The sequence below is a fragment of the Notolepis coatsorum genome, assembly GCF_963971535.1.
Source record: "Notolepis coatsorum genome assembly, chromosome: 15".
Classification (NCBI taxonomy): domain Eukaryota; kingdom Metazoa; phylum Chordata; class Actinopteri; order Aulopiformes; family Paralepididae; genus Notolepis; species Notolepis coatsorum.
Genome location: NC_140179.1, coordinates 28,953,966 through 28,975,246, shown reverse-complemented (window position 1 = coordinate 28,975,246; position 21,281 = coordinate 28,953,966). Strand labels below are relative to the sequence as shown.

Below are 21,281 nucleotides of genomic sequence, written 5' to 3'. Positions count from 1 at the left end.
CGTTTCTTCCCCTCAGCAGCTCGCCTGGTAAACGAGTCAGGTGTCCCCCTGCTTCCCACCCTCACCCCCTCTATGGCGAGCGCTAGGGCTGGACCTCTGGACTTGAACTGTGCTGCACTGTTTCCATGTCCCCTACCACTGCACTTTTACTGTCTTATTGTTGTCTCACTGTTCTGTCCTGTTTTGCACTTATTTATTATTATGTTATTCCTATTTGTGAAAAAAAATCATGCACTGTAATGTCGAATCACGTTCCATTTGTATATACAATATGGTGAATAAAGTAATCTGAATCACTATATATCGTGTATACTATTATTACTATATATATATATATATATATATATATATATATATATATATAGTATATATCATGTATACTATTACGATATATAACACTATAGTATATACCATGTATGCTATTATTGCTATATATAGTATATAATGTATACTATTGTTACTATATATATGTAGTATTATCATTTATACCATTACTATATATAACTATATATAGTATACTATATACCATGTATACTATTATTATTATTATTATTATTATTATTATTATTATTATTATTATTATTGATAGAATATACTGCAGTTCTACTATTATTACTATGTTCTACTCTATTTTTTTCTTTTTTTTATATTTTTATTTTTTGCACAAATCTCTCCAACATTCCAAACATCTCTTTCCACATCACCATATTCGATTTCCAGGATTTGCCTTTTTCTTTTTTGTAAGAACATACAAAACATGTAAAGGACTCATACAAATACATTAATAACTGACATGGAAAATAAAAAAAGACTTACGAAAAAAGAAACATACTATACTATACATTATGCGTATACATCCCTGATATATATACCTTGCATGTAGACCGAACTACCTTCGAGCAGGTATGTGCTGCATCCTCTATCGGGATGCCACCCTTCTCCACATTGCATGTGAGAGAAAGCGCCCCAGACATATGCAGTTGTGCATGATAACATGCATGCACGCATTCTACTCTATTATTATTTATTATTATTATCATCAATTATATTATTAATAATTTTCCCGCATTTACCTCCCCTCCCCCATGCTGCTATGACACCTGGATGTCCCCCAAGGGGACCAATAAAGGAACACTTCACTTGACATCTAGGTAGCGGGTATGATGGTTGAACAATAACCTCAACAAGTCATACTGTACATGATGAAAAGCTCCCTGGCCCCATACACACGCAACGAGCGGCGCGACTCAGTGTGTCAGCTGTGCATTTACCAGGAATGGATGGGTTGTGTATATGAGTGTGTCGAGAGGAAGTGGGAACAATAGCAGTTGATTGAGCCGTTGAACGGGCTCAGCATCAAGGACACCCCCCTCCTCCCCTCCACCATTGATTGTTCTATCTTATCCGCTCCGCGTCTGCACTTCACTAGAGATAGACGTATCGAAGTGGTTCAAGTAGGCAGTCGAACATGTGAATCACTTAACGTTGGCCGGAGACAACGTCACTTCTGTATTATTCTCCTATTCTATTACTTTTACTATTACTACTACTTACTATTAATTCTCTTACTTACTATTACTTCCACCGGGCAAACAGACTACTGACTGAGAGACTCTAAATTATCACTTGAGTCAGTGGTTTAAACCTCAAGCTTTATCGAGATACAAATAAAATGTAGATTTATTTTTTTAAGGCAACGATTCATTGAGTCGTTGGCGATATCACACATTTTGCTATGATTCGATTAGCCAATATCATACGATATTTATTGTGATCTAACACAATCACGTTAACGTTAGGTTATGACTATAACCAAGTTCTGTTAGTTAGGGGCGATGCTTGGCTTCGCCTTCTGCACTATCTCGCGTACGTGCACGCGTACTGAATAAACCACAAATGTACCTCTAATACCAGTATTAGTCTGACCACACCCCTCATCAGCTTACCTTCATAAGCAGGTGTGTGGTCACCTGCTCTCCTCCTTCCCAAGCTTTCACCACAAGGTGAGGTCAAGGGCTGCAGCGGCCGTCCGAAGCCAAGCATCGCCCCTAACTAACAGAACTTGGTTATAGTCATAACCTAACGTTCTGTATCGTTAGTGGCTTAGCTTGGCTTCGCCTTCTGCACAAGGGAGGCCAAGCGGAGCCACTTGGCTGACAAATACACCCCGCTGACAGCCCCCCAAAACCATCAGAACAGGGAGGGCCGAGCCCCCCCGACCCCCCCTAATGGAGGGTAGCCCCCCTATTAGGGACGTCACGGGAGGGCGACGGACCCGACCGTGCGAAGAGGCACTCAAGCAACTCAACGCACAGGGTGAGCAGACCGTGGCTTGACCCACGACTACACACACGCACAACCCGCATGCCACCCGGGAACGAACGGAGGAACAACCTCGTTACTGCCCCCAGAATCACGGGGTCAAGGGCAAACCCAACCCCGTGGCAAGGCCGTAGCAGCGGAGCACGAAGGAAGACCCAGACCCACCAAAAGGACTGGACTCCCTGGAATGGGGGCCCGGAGAAGTCCATGATGCCAGCATCAAGACCCCACCAGGTGGGCACGTAGTGCCCCGCCCCCCACATCGCCAGCGTATTCGGACAAAGGCCCCTCAGTTACTGCACCTGGTATTCCCAGGCGGAACCAACCAGGCCAGTAAGCCGAGCGGGCCCCGTCCCCCCAATAGTACACCGCCTGGCACACTGACCCTGCAGAATAGGCAGTCAGCATGGCCGTAAGCACACAAAAAAGGTTAACCAACGGAAGCAGGCAGCGCACCGGGGAAAAACCAGGCAACAGGCTGTTAACCCTAGCCTGGAGACTGCGGACGAGACAGGCGCCAGAGGGGACAGCTGAACACAGCCGCCCCGGCGGAAGGAGCGTAAGCTGGCGGTGTTGCATGACCAAGCCTCCATTTAACAACCCCCACCCAGAGGGGTCGAGGCAGAGAAGGCTGACACGATTGGCAGACGTCATGAACGTGCAGGGGCACCCTCAACCGGTGAACCCGGGAGTTGACACTGCTCCAACACACCAGGGAATCAACCACCTCGGTGTTACCCAATGCGGTGGTTGTTCCTATAACCCCTCAAGAAAAAACTCCAAAACACACCTGCGGGTATACACCGGCTATACCGCAGTACAAGTGTTTCAGTTTCCAAAAAGGGTTAACCCAGGCCTACGGGTCGCAAACATCACTTCGGACCGGGCCTGGCGGTACGGGAAGCACAGGGTCACCAGAGGAGGTCAAAAAACCACCCCCACAGGCCCCTCTTCGCCATGCGTGAGAGAGGAGCGAAAAACAATGGAGAACCAGCCCCTAAGCACACCGTACCTGGTATTCCCCGGCGGTCTCCCAACCAAGTACTAACCAGGACCAACCTGTGTAGCGGCCGAGATCCGACGAGATCGAGCGCGTACAGAATGGCATGGCTGTAAGCCATGACGACAGTGCTGAGTAAAAACATACCCAACCAGGGTCTCCATAGCGCTTAACCCTGTGACACCCAGACCGACCTGGCATTTTTCCCCCTGAAAAAAGCCCAAGTCCCTCAGGGTACCAGAACAGCAGATCTGCATCCCCGGCGGACAACGGGTTCAACTGATCTGGACCAGCGTGACCAGAACCAGTCCCGTGCCCTAACCACGCCGACATGCCCCAGGAGAAGGGCAGATATGCGTGTTGATCTTAACATGAAAAGAAGGCGCCACCCAGACGTCGGGACGAACCGCGCCTGGTGGCCCACCCCAAGGGCGTGAGACCCCACTACATATGTTCAGATCCATCCCGTCATCATCCCCCAGACATGAACGAGGATCCGTCGACAACCCACCCAGGTCATGGGATGTGGTCGCCGGAAGAGGAAAAACCCCCATCTCAGTTGCTTTATAAAAACGCTGTTTCAACCACAAGCAACTAAGGCGTGCCAGTCAATCGCCTGTTTACAGCGAGCTAGCACTATACGTGCGTCGGGACACACCCCCATCAATGAACAGGCTATTTAGACCTGTCATTGAATCCCCAAGGCGCCCAGGGGAACGACAAGAGGGGTGTGACACTCCCTAACTCCAACACTTCTGGAATAGAAAGAAGGAAGCATCAACAGTATGTATCCCAGTCTACACAGCCGGGGTAAAAAATTTTCACATTTTTACATCCCACCACCCTCCCATAGGAAAGAAACGGGGATCCCCAGAGAGACTTCCCACGCGAGCTGTACAGATTGAAAAGAATATATTGCACCTTGAGCCATGTAAAAAACTGGTTTTAGGGCCTCCGGGGAAGAGGCACCGAACCCATACACACTCAATAAACGAATTGAATCGAATATACATACAATAGAAAAGGACCCTTCTAGAGGGTCCACTCACTTTGACAATCTGAGGAGGAAGGCTCTGTACTCTGATGGAGGCTTCCTCACATGGATCACATGGAAGAAGGAGTCCGAACTCACAGAAGGCCTGAGTAGGCGCTTGGTGAGGAGGAGCCCTGACCACCCCCCCTGAAAACAGATCCATCACATGGACCTGAACAGCACACGGAAGTCCTACCAACAGAGACGCGCACGGTGACGTACTCTATGGCGGGGGAATTCCTGCGGTGCACACGCCCAATATACCAGGCCGTGGGACCAGGAACTCCCCCCCCCCCCCCCCCCGTAACGTGCCGAACCGCCACGTGACGGGAACCTTGAAGGACAGGGGGTGTACCCCTGACCGACAGAACAATGGGGAGAGGAAAGGTTACCAGTTCACCCCTTTACGACCCCACACCCATGATACGATGTAACGACAAAAAGAGAATATGACACAGTCATAGTCAGCTCTATGAAGCGTTTCACAGCTCCACACAGCGCACGAGCTAACCTGCTATCTGATTTTTACTAAGGAAAAACACAGAAAAGAGAGGGCTCTAAGAACCCCGGTCCAACATACACATGTGCTTCTGTGGCCAGTACAACCCAGTTGTAGGTCACATGACACACACAACCCATCATCATCACAATGAGAGAATACATCATTCTTGATTAGTATCGACCACAGGCCTTGCTAAGCACACGACAGCAACCAAACCAATTTCCCTTTAGGAAATAAGTTTCTCCAGCAGATTTAGCACAACCTCAGCAATCAAGCTGAGAGTTACATCGTATCCCTACCACACAAAAGACACAATTAATGCACAACATGTCTGATAGGAGGTGATAAAGTCCCCAGGGAACCGGGGGGGGAAAAACACAATCCTCCTATTTTACCCTCAATACGGCCAGTTAAAACAGGAAAACCTGTTAATGTGTGAACTCACTGTCCATTGTCATTACAGTCTGAGAAAGAACATTCTTTTACTCACTCGTCACCAAGCATAGCTTCATAGGTTAGTTGCCTTAGTAGTGAGTACACGGTACACATAAACACCATGATGTTTCTCACACAACAACCAGATCAATACATCACGACCTGCACGGAGAAGCTACTGCCAGTGACAAAAACAGCTCACACACAACCCGCAACGTATCTCAAATGCATTGCAACAACACACGTTTTGGGAAAAAACACCGTCATTCACAATACATTTAGCAAGGTAAAACCAGAAGACGTGTTATGAGGGTCTGGCCAACCCCGTACCTGCCCGGAACGCAGATCAGCGAAGTGCAGTCACAAGCGTCCCGTGTTGTTCGATCCGGGCAGCGTCGCCGCTCCACCAGTCGCTACAGTCCTCTTTGTTGACGCAATCCCCGTCTAGGCTCGGGCAGGGTTGACGAACATCCCCTGTCAAGGACGACGTCGTGGTCAAGAGTGTAAAACATGTTAAAAATCAAAGCACGTTCAACAGAATAGCATCAAGCTAACGGCTGCTCCAGCCGTTCGGGTGCTATCGCTTCCGCTCGCGAGACGCCGATCTACGACGCACGCGATCAGGAGCGAGCTCCCGGCGGCGCGCGAGAAGCCAAGCTACCTCGCGCCAGGCCACCGACCGGCTAACCGTAAGCTATGAACATGTAAACAATGACATAACACTCACCCAGACAGGCCGCCGTTCTGAACCCTCCTCACTTTTTAAGAGAAAAGAGAAAACAAGACGTCAACACCGCTTCACAACGGTGACAATAACACGTCCGGCGGAATCAGCACAGTACCAACTGGCCTGTATAGCTGACTTTGAACATGAATCTGCCGCTATCGCACATTACATGCACATATCCCCTCGTGAAGGAATACTCTCATTTGGATATGAAAGATGGGGTCTTAACACGGTGACAGAGAGAATCCACTCGTCCAGAACACACAGGGATCACCAGTGTCAATGGTCGCGGCCCACTAGTTAAAACTATAATGGTCGCCAGACCAAGGCCTTCTGTCGCCTAGACGGCTAAACAAAGGACCCTAGCCTGGGGCCGGTTTCCATAAACTTCGTCTAGTAGCCCCCATAGCACTAACAGACAAGTGGAGCCCGCCAGCAAACACTACTCACCCAACCTGGAACGCACCGCTCCTCACAACAGCGGCATGTCCGACAGTTCAGCTGTGGCCTGACAGGTTTCACCCCAACAAACACAGCAAGGAACTGCAGTTGAGAAGCATGCAGCGGCGTGCTCCCAATACGAAAACCGGTGGAGGGTTTGTAGAATGATCATCATCTTCTAGACACTCCAGTACGAAGACAATATCGCCGTATTTTCTCGAAAATAGTGAGAGAGAAAATAAAGATATGATGTCAACGTATCCTTGTTTCCCAAGCTGTTCCTAATCCAATTTCTTCCATCATGGTGTCAAGTGTGGGGATCTACCGAGGCACCTCTTCCTTGTGGTGAAAGCGAGAAGGAGGAGAGCAGGTGACCACACACCTGCTTATGAAGGTAAGCTGATGAGGGGTGTGGTCAGACTAATACTGGTATTAGAGGTACATTTGTGGTTTATTCAGTACGCGTGCACGTACGCGAGATAGTGCAGAAGGCGAAGCCAAGCTAAGCCACTAACGATACAGAACACCATTTCTGTCGAGTCATGAATACATAACCAAAATTAGGTGCAATACTTCTTGCAAATCTGGAACAAAAAACATGTATTCTGACCTGCCCATGGCCTTTTTATTTTGTAATACAGTATATTAACGGGCGTCCGGGTAGCGCAGCGGACTAAGCGTCTGTCTACCACCACAGAGACAGTGGGATCGAATCCAGCTGTGGTGCTTCCGGGTTGGCCGACCGTCCATACTAACACAATTGGCAGTGTTAGCGGGTGGGAAACCCGGCGAGGGTGGATCCTGGTCGTTGTAAACAGCGACTCCTACAGTTCGGTCGGGGCGCCTGCACAGCAAGGGAAGGATTTAGGAGAGGTAGTGTGACCTTCGACACGTTACACTCTCCCAGTGAGAGTCCGCTCTGCCAGGTGAAAAGAAGCGGTGGGCTGGCTGCACATGTGTCAGAGGAAGCATGTGATAGTCTCCGCCCTCCCAGACCGACGGTAGGGGGTAGAGTGCGCAACGACCAGGAAGGGGATTGGGAATTGGCATAACGACTAACATTGGGATGGGAGAAAATCGGAAAAACAAGGAGGAAAAACATTATTTTTTTTTATTTTTTTTAATAAATACAGTATATTAATTAACAAGCTGAATAGATATGATATGTACACAAATCGATTGAATCGGATTGTTGCCTTTTGAACCAATGTATTTGATATCACTTCCCTATTCAGAGAGTGCCTGTGGGTTTGATTTTCATCCCGTCTCTCTGTGTTTCTGTCCAGGTGACTGCCGTCTGTGAAGCCCCAGGATGAACGGGTACACAAACCCCACCGTAGCCCCCGGCGGGTTCGGCCCCTCCTCCTACCCCCCCCAAATAAAGTGAGTGCCCCAGTTCCACCACTAACCCCTCCCCTCCGTCTCCCAATAGGAGAACAATCACACCACACACACACAAGGGGTAGCCGGAGTCGATTTCCTCACACGGCCACCGCCGGTGTGCCGGCGACCTCCCTGCTGCTAATTGGTTCACTTATTAAATCGTCCGTTGCCTATTTCACAAAGCCTGGTGCTAATTCAGTTCCCATCAAAGCCAATGTGACGAAAGGGCCTCGGGGCCGTCGGTGATGTGGAGGTAACTGAGCAGCTGAGGGACCCGACCTAAAACCAAGCCATGGTAGCATCAGCCCCTGCTGGCTGCCACTGACGCCTGGCTCCTGGAGGGACCAGGTGAGGGACCAGGTGAGGGACCAGGTGAGGCAGGAGAAGAACAGCTGATTCTCCATCTACATGGCAAACTTGTTAAGGATCTATTGGTATACAGACAAAATGTATATGGTGAAATGAATTACACTTTAGGCCTTAGAAAAAAGTTTTTTATTGAGACGGTAGGAAGGCTGAGAGGGAGACACAGGAGAGAATGTTCTTTATTGAGACGGTAGGAAGGCTGAGAGGGAGACACAGGAGAGAATGTTCTTTATTGAGACGGTAGGAAGGCTGAGAGGGAGACACAGGAGAGAATGTTCTTTATTGAGACGGTAGGAAGGCTGAGAGGGAGACACAGGAGAGAATGTTCTTTATTGAGACGGTAGGAAGGCTGAGAGGGAGACATAGGGGAGAAAGTTATTTATTGAGACGGTAGGAAGGCTGACAGGGAGACACAGGAGATAAGGTTCTTTATTGAGACAGTAGGTTAGGTAGAGGGAGACACGGGAGAGAAGGTTCTTTATTGAGACAGTAGGTTAGGTAGAGGGAGACACGGGAGAGAAGGTTCTTTATTGAGACGGTAGGAAGGCTGAGAGGGAGACACGGGAGAGAAGGTTCTTTATTGAGACGGTAGGAAGGCTGACAGGGAGACACAGGAGATAAGGTTCTTTATTGAGACAGTAGGAAGGCTGAGAGGGAGACATAGGAGAGAAGGTTCTTTATTGAGACAGTAGGAAGGCTGAGAGGGAGACAGAGTAGAGGAGACACAGGAGAGAAGGTTCTTTATTGAGACAGTAGGAAGGCTGAGAGGGAGACAGAGTAGAGGAGACACAGGAGAGAAGGTTCTTTATTGAGACAGTAGGAAGGCTGAGAGGGAGACGGAGGAGAGGAGACACAGGAGAGAAGGTTCTTTATTGAGACAGTAGGAAGGCTGAGAGGGAGACACAGGAGAGAAGGTTCTTTATTGAGACCGTAGGAAGGCTGAGAGGGAGACACAGGAGAGAAGGTTCTTTATTGAGACCGTAGGAAGGCTGAGAGGGAGACACAGGAGAGAAGGTTCTTTATTGAGACCGTAGGAAGGCTGAGAGGGAGACAGAGTAGAGGAGACACAGGAGAGAAGGTCCTTTATTGATACAGTAGGAAGGCTGAGAGGGAGACGGAGGAGAGGAGACACAGGAGAGAAGGTTCTTTATTGAGACAGTAGGAAGGCTGAGAGGGAGACAGAGTAGAGGAGACACAGGTGAGAAGGTTCTTTATTGAGACAGTAGGAAGGCTGAGAGGGAGACACAGGAGAGAAGGTTCTTTATTGAGACCGTAGGAAGGCTGAGAGGGAGACACAGGAGAGAAGGTTCTTTATTGAGACCGTAGGAAGGCTGAGAGGGAGACACAGGAGAGAAGGTTCTTTATTGAGACCGTAGGAAGGCTGAGAGGGAGACGGAGTAGAGGAGACACAGGAGAGAAGGTCCTTTATTGATACAGTAGGAAGGCTGAGAGGGAGACGGAGGAGAGGAGACACAGGAGAGAAGGTTCTTTATTGAGACAGTAGGAAGGCTGAGAGGGAGACAGAGTAGAGGAGACACAGGTGAGAAGGTTCTTTATTGAGACAGTAGGAAGGCTGAGAGAGAGACAGAGTAGGCAAGGCACAGGAGAGAAGGTTCTGGTGGGATTCGAGCCTACAGGCCAGCAGGGGCTGTGTTTGGTTCCAGGGTCGTAACCGTTGTTTGTTCGTAATGAATACCAACGTCCATCTCCCCCTCCCATGGGACCGCCCCGCCTGCCCACGATCTTCCGCTTCCCGCTTGCGGAGCCGGGTGGTGCTAGGTCCGAGCCAGCAAAACGTGAATTGAAACCATCCATTATTAATCCGCGGGCCAATTAGAACGGGCCTTGCCGGGGGGAACGTGAGAAAGTGTCAAGTATCAAGGAGGCTCATTAGCTCCCTGTTTGTCACACGTGACACGCCCCTCTCGGTGTGAAAGAGTGCGCGACGCGTCGGAGCTGTGCTGCGAGCGCAGCGGACCGGAGGCTGTTTGCCCCGTTGTCCCTCTGCCTGCTCTTCCGCCCTGCCCCGCTGTCAATATTTAACAGCCCCTGCGACAGGCGACACGCTGTCCTCTCACAATACGCTCAGTGCCCTCCTTACTGATCGTCACAACCCTGTGAACACGGGAGTAAGTGGGAGTTGTATTACTGATATAGGTATACGGAGGGCGGGGGAAGACAATGGTCCAGTTATGGAGAAGATCACGGGTCTTGGCAGGCTGACTCGAAATTTGGGTTTTATTATCGTTTACAGGGCTTTCCCGGGGTTTTAAAACGAGACGGCGCAAGTAGTGGCCCGGAGGGGGGGGGGGCTAGGCCCCCTGAGATTCAGATTATTTTAAATGTACATACAATACAGAAAACATGAGATGCTTGTTTTTCTAAACATAATACACAACGTATATTCTATCTATTCAAACTAAAACTATAAACTAAACTATGAACTAAACATAATACACAACGTATATTATATCTATACTAACTATAAACTAAATAAGCTATACACTAAAACTATAAACTAAACTATGAACTAAACATAATACACAATGTATATTCTATCTATACAAACTATAACTATAAACTAAATAAGCTATAAACTAAAACTATAAACTAAACTATGAACTAAACATAATACACAACGTATATTCTATCTATACAAACTATAACTAAACTAAACTATGAACTAAACATAATACACAACGTATATTCTATCTATACTAACTAAAAACTAAATAAGCTATAAACTAAAACTATAAACTAAACATAATACTATACTATCTATACAAACTATACAATACAAGGTATGTTAGCAGCAGCAGTGTGTATATTTGTAGTAAGTGGGCTTGTGTGGTGTGTGAGTCACAGTAGCTGTTCAGACCCTGTCCAGGAGGCAAAGAAATGTGCAATAAAGAAAGCATTTTGCTGTAATTTCCTGCAACTTAAAAACATAATTTAATAAAACGTTAGGTTATGACTATAACCAAGTTCTGTTAGTTAGGGGCGATGCTTGGCATCGCTACTGCACTATCTCGCGTACGTGCACGCGTACTGAATAAACCACAAATGTACCTCTAATACCAGTATTAGTCTGACCACACCCCTCATCAGCTTACCTTCATAAGCAGGTGTGTGGTCACCTGCTCTCCTCCTTCCCAAGCTTTCACCACAAGGTGAGGACAAGGGCTGCAGCGGCCGTCCGATGCCAAGCATCGCCCCTAACTAACAGAACTTGGTTATAGTCATAACCTAACGTTCTGTATCGTTAGTGGCTTAGCTTGGCATCGCTACTGCACAAGGGAGGCCAAGCGGAGCCACTTGGCTGACAAATACACCCCGCTGACAGCCCCCCAAAACCATCAGAACAGGGAGGGCCGAGCCCCCCCGACCCCCCCTAATGGAGGGTAGCCCCCCTATTAGGGACGTCACGGGAGGGCGACGGACCCGACCGTGCGAAGAGGCACTCAAGCAACTCAACGCACAGGGTGAGCAGACCGTGGCTTGACCCCACGACCACACACACGCACAACCCGCATGCCACCCGGGAACGAACGGAGGAACAACCTCGTTACTGCCCCCAGAATCACGGGGTCAAGGGCAAACCCAACCCCGTGGCAAGGCCGTAGCAGCGGAGCACGAAGGAAGACCCAGACCCACCAAAAGGACTGGACTCCCTAGAATGGGGGCCCGGAGAAGTCCATGATGCCAGCATCAAGACCCCACCAGGTGGGCACGTAGTGCCCCGCCCCCCACATCGCCAGCGTATTTGGACAAAGGCCCCTCAGTTACTGCACCTGGCATTCCCAGGCGGAACCAACCAGGCCAGAACCTGCCCAGCTTCCGAGATCGGACGAGATCGGGCGTGTTCAGGTCGGTATGGCCGTAAGCCGAGCGGGCCCCGTCCCCCCAATAGTACACCGCCTGGCACACTGACCCCGCAGAATAGGCAGTCAGCATGGCCGTAAGCACACAAAAAAGGTTAACCAACGGAAGCAGGCAGCGCACCGGGGAAAAACCAGGCAACAGGCTGTTAACCCTAGCCTGGAGACTGCGGACGAGACAGGCGCCAGAGGGGACAGCTGAACACAGCCGCCCCGGCGGAAGGAGCGTAAGCTGGCGGTGTTGCATGACCAAGCCTCCATTTAACAACCCCCACCCAGAGGGGTCGAGGCAGAGAAGGCTGACACGATTGGCAGACGTCATGAACGTGCAGGGGCACCCTCAAACGGTGAACCCGGGAGTTGACACTGCTCCAACACACCAGGGAATCAACCACCTCGGTGTTACCCAATGCGGTGGTTGTTCCTATAACCCCTCAAGAAAAAACTCCAAAACACACCTGCGGGTATACACCGGCTATACCGCAGTACAAGTGTTTCAGTTTCCAAAAAGGGTTAACCCAGGCCTACGGGTCGCAAACATCACTTCGGACCGGGCCTGGCGGTACGGGAAGCACAGGGTCACCAGAGGAGGTCAAAAAACCACCCCCACAGGCCCCTCTTCGCCATGCGTGAGAGAGGAGCGAAAAATAATGGAGAACCAGCCCCTAAGCACACCGTACCTGGTATTCCCCGGCGGTCTCCCAACCAAGTACTAACCAGGACCAACCTGTGTAGCGGCCGAGATCCGACGAGATCGAGAGCGTACAGAATGGCATGGCTGTAAGCCATGACGACAGTGCTGAGTAAAAACATACCCAACCAGGGTCTCCATAGCGCTTAACCCTGTGACACCCAGACCGACCTGGCATTTTTCCCCCTGAAAAAAGCCCAAGTCCCTCAGGGTACCAGAACAGCAGATCTGCATCCCCGGCGGACAACGGGTTCAACTGATCTGGACCAGCGTGACCAGAACCAGTCCCGTGCCCTAACCACGCCGACATGCCTACTCCAGGAGAAGGGCAGATATGCGTGTTGATCTTAACATGAAAAGAAGGCGCCACCCAGACGTTCGGACGAACCGCGCCCGGTGGCCCACCCCAAGGGCGTGAGACCCCACTACATATGTTCAGATCCATCCCGTCATCATCCCCCAGACATGAACGAGAATCCGTCGACAACCCACCCAGGTCATGGGATGTGGTCGCCGGAAGAGGAAAAACCCCCATCTCAGTTGCTTCATAAAAACGCTGTTTCAACCACAAGCAACCAAGGCGTGCCAGTCAATCGCCTGTTTACAGCGAGCTAGCACTATACGTGCGTCGGGACACACCCCCATCAATGAACAGGCTATTTAGACCTGTCATTGAATCCCCAAGGCGCCCAGGGGAACGACAAGAGGGGTGTGACACTCCCTAACTCCAACACTTCTGGAATAGAAAGAAGGAAGCATCAACAGTATGTATCCCAGTCTACACAGCCGGGGTAAAAAATGTTCACATTTTTACATCCCACCACCCTCCCATAGGAAAGAGACGGGGATCCCCAGAGAGACTTCCCACGCGAGCTGTACAGATTGAAAAGAATATATTGCACCTCGAGCCATGTAAAAAACTGGTTTTAGGGCCTCCGGGGAAGAGGCACTGAACCCATACACACTCAATAAACGAATTGAATCGAATATACATACAATAGAAAAGGACCCTTCTAGAGGGTCCACTCACTTTGACAATCTGAGGAGGAAGGCTCTGTACTCTGATGGAGGCTTCCTCACATGGAAGAAGGAGTCCGAACTCACAGAAGGCCTGAATAGGCGCTTGGTGAGGAGGAGCCCTGACCACCCCCCCTGAAAACAGATCCATCACATGGACCTGAACAGCACACGGAAGTCCTACCAACAGAGACGCGCACGGTGACGTACTCTATGGCGGGGGAATTCCTGCGGTGCACACGCCCAATATACCAGGCCGTGGGACCAGGAACTCCCTCCCCCCCCCCCCCCCCCCCCCCCCCGTAACGTGCCGAACCGCCACGTGACGGGAACCTTGAAGGACAGGGGGTGTACCCCTGACCGACAGAACAATGGGGAGAGGAAAGGTTACCAGTTCACCCCTTTACGACCCCACACCCATGATACGACGTAACGACAAAAAGAGAATATGACACAGTCATAGTCAGCTCTATGAAGCGTTTCACAGCCCCACACAGCGCATGAGCTAACCTGCTATCTGATTTTTACTAAGGAAAAACACAGAATAGAGAAGGCTCTAAGAACCCCGGTCCAACATACACATGTGCTTCTGTGGCCAGTACAACCCAGTTGTAGGTCACATGACACACACAACCCATCATCACCTACAAAAAATGGCAAAAACACTCAACAGAGGAACGCCGTTTTTTTCACAATGAGAGAATACATCATTCTTGATTAGTATCGACCACAGGCCTTGCTAAGCACACATGACAGCAACCAAACCAATTTCCCTTTAGGAAATAAGTTTCTCCAGCAGATTTAGCACAACCTCAGCAATCAAGCTAAGAGTTACATCGTATCCCTACCACACAAAGACACAATTAATGCACAACATGTCTGATAGGAGGTGATAAAGTCCCCAGGGAACCGGGGGGGAAAAACACAATCCTCCTATTTTACCCTCAATACGGCCAGTTAAAACAGGAAAACCTGTTAATGTGTGAACTCACTGTTCATTGTCATTACAGTCTGAGAAAGAACATTCTTTTACTCACTTGTCACCAAGCATAGCTTCATAGGTTAGTTGCCTTAGTAGTGAGTACACGGTACACATAAACACCATGATGTTTCTCACACAACAACCAGATCAATACATCACGATCTGCACGGAGAAGCTAACTGCCAGTGACAAAAACAGCTCACACACAACCCGCAACGTATCCCAAATGTATTGCAACAACACACGTTTTGGGAAAAAACACCGTTATTCACAATACATTTAGCAAAGTAAAACCAGAAGACGTGTTATGAGGTCTGGCCAACCCCGTACCTACCCGGAACGCAGATCAGCGAAGTGCAGTCACAAGACACCGTAGAACACAGCCGTCCTGTGTTGTTCGATCCGGGCAGCGTCGCCGCTCCACCAGTCGCTACAGTCCTCTTTGTTGACGCAATCCCCGTCTAGGCTCAGGCAGGGTCGACGAACATCCCCTGTCAAGGATGACGTCGTGGTCAAGAGTGTAAAACATGTTAAAATCAAAGCACGTTCAACAGAATAGCATCAAGCTAACGGCTGCTCCAACCGTTCGGGTGCTATTGCTTCCGCTCGCGAGACGCCGATCTAACGACGCACACGATCAGAAGCGAGCTCCCGGCGGCGCGCGAGACGCTAAGCTACCCCGCGCCAGGCCACTGACCGGCTAACCGTAAGCTATGAACATGTAAACAATGACATAACACTCACCCAGACAGGCCGCCGTTCTGAACCCCTCCTCACTTTTTAAGAGAAAAGAGAAAACAAGACGTCAACACCGCTTCACAACGGTGACATTACCACGTCCGGCGGAATCAGCACAGTACCAACTGGCCTGTATAGCTGACTTTGAACATGAATCTGCCGCTATCGCACATTACATGCACATATCCCCTCGTGAAGGAATACTCTCATTTGGATATGAAAGATGGGGTCTTAACACGGTGACAGAGAGAATCCACTCGTCCAGAACACACAGGGATCACCAGTGTCAATGGTCGCGGCCCACTAGTTAAAACTATAATGGTCGCCAGACCAAGGCCTTCTGTCGCCTAGGCGGCTAAACAAAGGACCCTAGCCTGGGGCCGGTTTCCATAAACTTTGTCAAGTAGCCCCCATAGCACTAACAGACAAGTGGAGCCCGCCAGCAAACACTACTCACCCAACCTGGAACGCACCGCTCCTCACAACAGCGGCATGTCCGACAGTTCAGCTGTGGCCTGACAGGTTTCACCCCAACAAACACAGCAAGGAACTGCAGTTGAGAAGCATGCAGCGGCGTGCTCCCAATACGAAAACCGGTGGAGGGTTTTTAGAATGATCATCATCTTCTAGACACTCCAGTACGAAGACAATATCGCCGTATTTTCTCGAAAATAGTGAGAGAGAAAATAAAGATATGATGTCAACGTATCCTTGTTTCCCAAGCTGTTCCTAATCCAATTTCTTCCATCATGGTGTCAAGTGTGGGGATCTACCGAGGCACCTCTTCCTTGTGGTGAAAGCGAGAAGGAGGAGAGCAGGTGACCACACACCTGCTTATGAAGGTAAGCTGATGAGGGGTGTGGTCAGACTAATACTGGTATTAGAGGTACATTTGTGGTTTATTCAGTACGCGTGCACGTACGCGAGATAGTGCAGTAGCGATGCCAAGCTAAGCCACTAACGATACAGAACCATTGTTTATGGAAAACCCTGGTTTATGAATCTTTATTTAAACAGGAAGTCCTTGCCATTGAAATCTCTTTTCTGAGGGAGACCTGGCCAAGACAGTTCACCAGTTACAGTAAAAAAAAAACAAAAAAAACACAGACAGGCAAAACACTAAATTTATATAAACACAACTCACAGGGAATACATGTATCAATCACACGACAAGACTGAATCCAGCTCAATTAAAGCAGGTGTAATTCTCAGTTACATGGACCTTTTAACACTATATTTTCCCAAAGGGACTAGATTAGTCAGATGTAGTTCACTCTGCAGATTATTCCAAGTCCAGGGAGCAAAGTAGGAGACGGAAGTTATTATTTTATTTGGGGGTCTCATTTATTTTTTTCAATATTTCCTTTTAAAAAGGTTGAACGTTGGATCAAGTTCCATGCTACAATTGACTTAAAACACAGAATATGCATACCAACTGTTTCCGAGGACTCAGATTTTAAGTAGAAATTAGATAATTTGATGTGTACAACACCAAGAAAATAGGGGTGTAATGTAACTATCTCAATACAGAATAGAACAAAACTGTATTGATCATTCTCCTTCTAGTTCTTTGCCCTGGGTCTCAAATTTTTCTCTGTTTACCAGGTATGGTATGGCTACTGCTATTAGCATAATGTTTACCTTCGTAGTTCAATAAGATAGTTTATTACAATATATATAATGGATCCATTTAGTTAGTAGAATCAAAATTATACAAAGTGGTACAGAAGTATTAAAGAGAGAAATGTGGTGAGAAGAGAGTAAGAGAGTAAAGAGTTTGTCTTTCACAGACAAAGAAAGGTCATATTACTAAATGCATATTCAAACATTAAAATTGTTATAGTACGTCATGTTATGTGTACGTGATATTTAGATAAATACAACTTGGTAGAGCACTCTGCTTGGTACATATGTCAAAGGTTTTACACCAAACTGTCTGGTCTATATGGGGACGCCTGCATAGAACATCCACCCTGTACATGGTGTCTTCAAAATATTCTCATAATTAATAGAAGCTTAGTTATAACCACTTTGCTGGTACATATATCATAGACCGTATACATTAACTGTCAGATGGTTGAGGTCTGTGCCGTGTCAGGCACAGACTGGAACCATGGCTCCATGTAATGCATGGCGAGGCCTGGAATGCAGTGTACAGTATGAAGACATAATTATACATAAGACTTACCGGTACAATGTTACTTCCTAACAATCCTCTTTTTTTTTTAACATTTTTTATACATCCGACCCGACATGTTCTCGTCAAAAATGTCAATACATTTCATGTGTTCTTACTTCAAAATACAACCAAGATTACCTTCGTACTGTAGGTTATTGAAGCTTCCAAAGGTCTTTGTTTACCATTATCCTACTCAAATGATTAACAAGTTCTGTTCCTCTGTTACTATAGAATCAAATGGATTCCATGTATCTTTACTAGGGATGTCCCGATCCGATCACGTGATCGGGATCGGGGCCGATCACGTGATTTTCCGAAGATCGGGATCGGCAAAAAAGATTTATAAAAAACAGTATTTTTTATTTTATCAACAAACATGACCATGTTCACGTCTTAAACTCATACTGAGGCCTTAGTTTTGGTTTTAAATTGCATATCATCATTCATTTATTTATTGTCACACAGAGCAGAAGAATTTTGCCAAAACAAACTAATAGTATCCAGCTGCAGAACGGCAGACCAGCCACACTCTCAGACCCAAAAAATAATAATAATAATAATAATAATTTTTTTAATCCCAATTTCTCACATTACATTCACCCTGAATGTTGATGTTATCCAGCTGAAAAGTTAACTTCATAAATCATTTGATGTATAATTAAATCAAAGGAAATGCGTTTGGGTCTGAGAGTGTGGCTGGCCTGCCGTTCTGCAGCTGGATACTATTGGTTTGTTTTGGCAAAATTCTTCTGATCTGTGTGACAATAAATAAATGAATGATGATATGCAATTTAAAACCAAAACTAAGGCCTCAGTATGAGTTTAAGACGTGAACATGGTCATGTTTGTTGAATCAACATCTTTTTTTGATCGGATCGGGAAATATCGGTATCGGTAGATACTCAAAATCACATGATCGGGATCGGATCGGGATCAAAAAAACGTGATCGGGACATCCCTAATCTTTACCAATTCACAGACGTTGTCAATCACTTTATCTCATAATACAAATGTCTATCTCCACAATTGACTAGGAGACAATAAAAGTATTTATGAGCTAACTACAGTATATGTGTAAATGATCACTTTATATGGGGGAAAAAACCTCTGTACGAGTAGTAAGGCCTAAAAAAAAGAATGGTTTGGTTCCGGTTGCCGACCGACCCTGCCGATTTAGGTGCGACCCAATTTATTTTACAATACAGTTTCATAAAAATCTTAGTCAAACCTTTAGTATTATGGATATTAAACATGCTGGCAGAGTACATGCATCCATGTTGTTGTGAACATTTTCATTAAATAAAGAAATTCCCTATCCATAGTCGCCGTGGGAACAAATAAAATAAAAGAATTAAATAAAATAAATTCCCTACCTACCCATGGCCTTAACTGAGAACCAACAGGAACCAAACAATATTTTCTTTCATGCCTAAGAGGTAAAATTCCCATACAAGATGTGTGTATGTGTGAAACCTGTCCTGTTGTACCTTCAACATGCCTTGCATATGTTATGATAAACACAGATTAACAGAATCAATCACATGCCTGTTTATTCAATACTATCTCGTGATGAGTCTGAGTCACTTGATGACATATCCATATCAGCATGTTTGTTATTCGTTCCATGAGGCACTCCTATCTTGATTTGTGGCATATTAGTGATTGTGTTGATAGATTTCAAAATAAGTGCTTTGAAGAGTGGGAAACAAATGCACATCACAACCATAGCTACCATAGCAATTGTCATCAGTGGTCCCAGTATTCTTATCAGCCAGCTCATCACTGGGTTGTTATGGAGGAATCTGGAAAAGCCTTCCATTGCTGGGAGATTGAGCTATCCTCCTGTTAGCCTAATACCCTTATTGTCATAACACTTTGTAGTGTAATTATGTTCTTTATTGTATTTGATAAGTTTCCCTGGCCTTCAGAGTCACTAGACATGTAAGTACAATATGCCCGATCTGTGAGATCTCCCACAGTTGCACACACTCCGCCTTGGCTGGCATCTGGCATCTAAAGCCAAACGATTATCAGACATAAAATGTTTCACAAGAGAGAATTCAGAATGTATGGCATGGAATCCGTAAGCAGTAGCATTAGCCAACCTAAAAACATCATGCCCAGTTAAAGCAATGATATACTGGTTTGCATATTGCAATTCAGTACTGGAGAAAGAAGACTTGAAAAACATTTGTGTCAATGTGAACAATTTGAAATCATAACTTAATTCATTACTCAGGTAAGCCTGTATAGCCATCACACTTAAAGGAAAACTCCAACATTTTGGGAAATTAGCTTATTTGCCATCTACCCTGGAGTTAGACAAGAAGATGCATACCTTTTTCTTCTCTGTGCATGCAGTAGGAGTAGGAAGACGTTGGGAACTACTGTAGGCTAATGGAGGAACCTACTTCCAGTGACTGACGCTAAGCTAGGCTAACGGTGCACGTCTTCCTACTCCTACTGCATGCACAGAGAAGAAAAAGGTATGTATCTTAACACTCCAACATTTTTGGAACCCTGGAGTTAGACAAGAAGATGCATACCTTTTTCTTCTCTGTGCATGCAGTAGGAGTAGGAAGACGTTTGGAACTAGGCTAATGGAGGAACCTACTTCCAGTGACTGACGCTAAGCTAGGCTAACGGTGAGTGTCTTCCTACTCCTACTGCATGCACAGAGAAGAAAAAGGGTATGTATCTTCTTGTCTAACTCCAGGGTAGATGCCAAATAAGCTAATTTCCCAAAATGTTGGAGTTTTCCTTTAAGGGGAATGAAGCCAGCAAAATCTTTAGTACGTCTCTTTGTTTTGGGACTGCTCTCGTCTCGTGGTATATAATCAGTAGGTTGAACTATGTAAATCAAATCATTAATTGTACATAGGCCACAAATTCCCTTGAAGTTTGGAGGCAGGTGTGTCCATACATGTTTCCCACAGCACCAATAGAAGTTAGGAGCTACTGGTATTCCTATCTCTGTACATTTTTACTTCACACCAATGTTGTCATAAATAGTAGTACACTGAGTACGGTTCAAATAATCCATTTCTGTGTCATCGTCAGGTCCTGACATGTCACCTTGCACACAAAGGTCATAGATTGATGAATCATTAGTTCTAGCTGTTATAGAGTGTTTTCACGGCGCATCATCAAACCCGAAGTCTGGTAGCTACAGAGTTACTGTGGGATTTGTTGACGGTGAATGAGAGCCAGCTGTGATGAGCCAGGCTATTTCCGCTCCTGTACCAGCAGGCGACGGGTGAAACTAAAGGCTGATCGGTGGTGTGCACATTTTAGCACCACAGAAAGAGGACAGCTCTCCCAATTTGGGCAACTGGTGCATGTTTGCATGTCAGAGAGAGGGAGAGGGAGAGAGAGGGAGGGGGGGAGAGAGAGAGAGAGATTCAATTTAGTTATAAGGTATAAAGAAAAACAAAAAAACAATCACATAATTCAACAGTCTAGACCAGGGGTCAGCAACCTTTACAGTATCAAAAGAGCCACTTTTCCCCCCTCCCACAAAATAAAATGCTCAGGGAGCCGCACAACCTATTTACCCTTAAAATGAAGATAACACAGTGTATAACGTT

The 21,281-nt window shown here is 47.0% G+C and overlaps 1 protein-coding gene across 4 annotated transcripts in view; it reads left to right on the top strand.

Annotated features, from left to right (window-relative positions):
• eps8a (EGFR pathway substrate 8a, signaling adaptor) overlaps window positions 1-21,281 on the top strand; it is a 128,302-nt gene that overhangs the window by 62,127 nt on the left and 44,894 nt on the right. For all 4 annotated transcript variants that reach the window (XM_084330598.1, XM_084330600.1, XM_084330599.1 and 1 more), the window contains exon 2: window positions 7,747-7,843. In XM_084330598.1, the coding sequence (XP_084186724.1) occupies window positions 7,773-7,843 (71 nt within the window). In that variant the 5' untranslated portion in view covers window positions 7,747-7,772. The remainder of the gene's footprint in view (window positions 1-7,746; window positions 7,844-21,281) is intronic.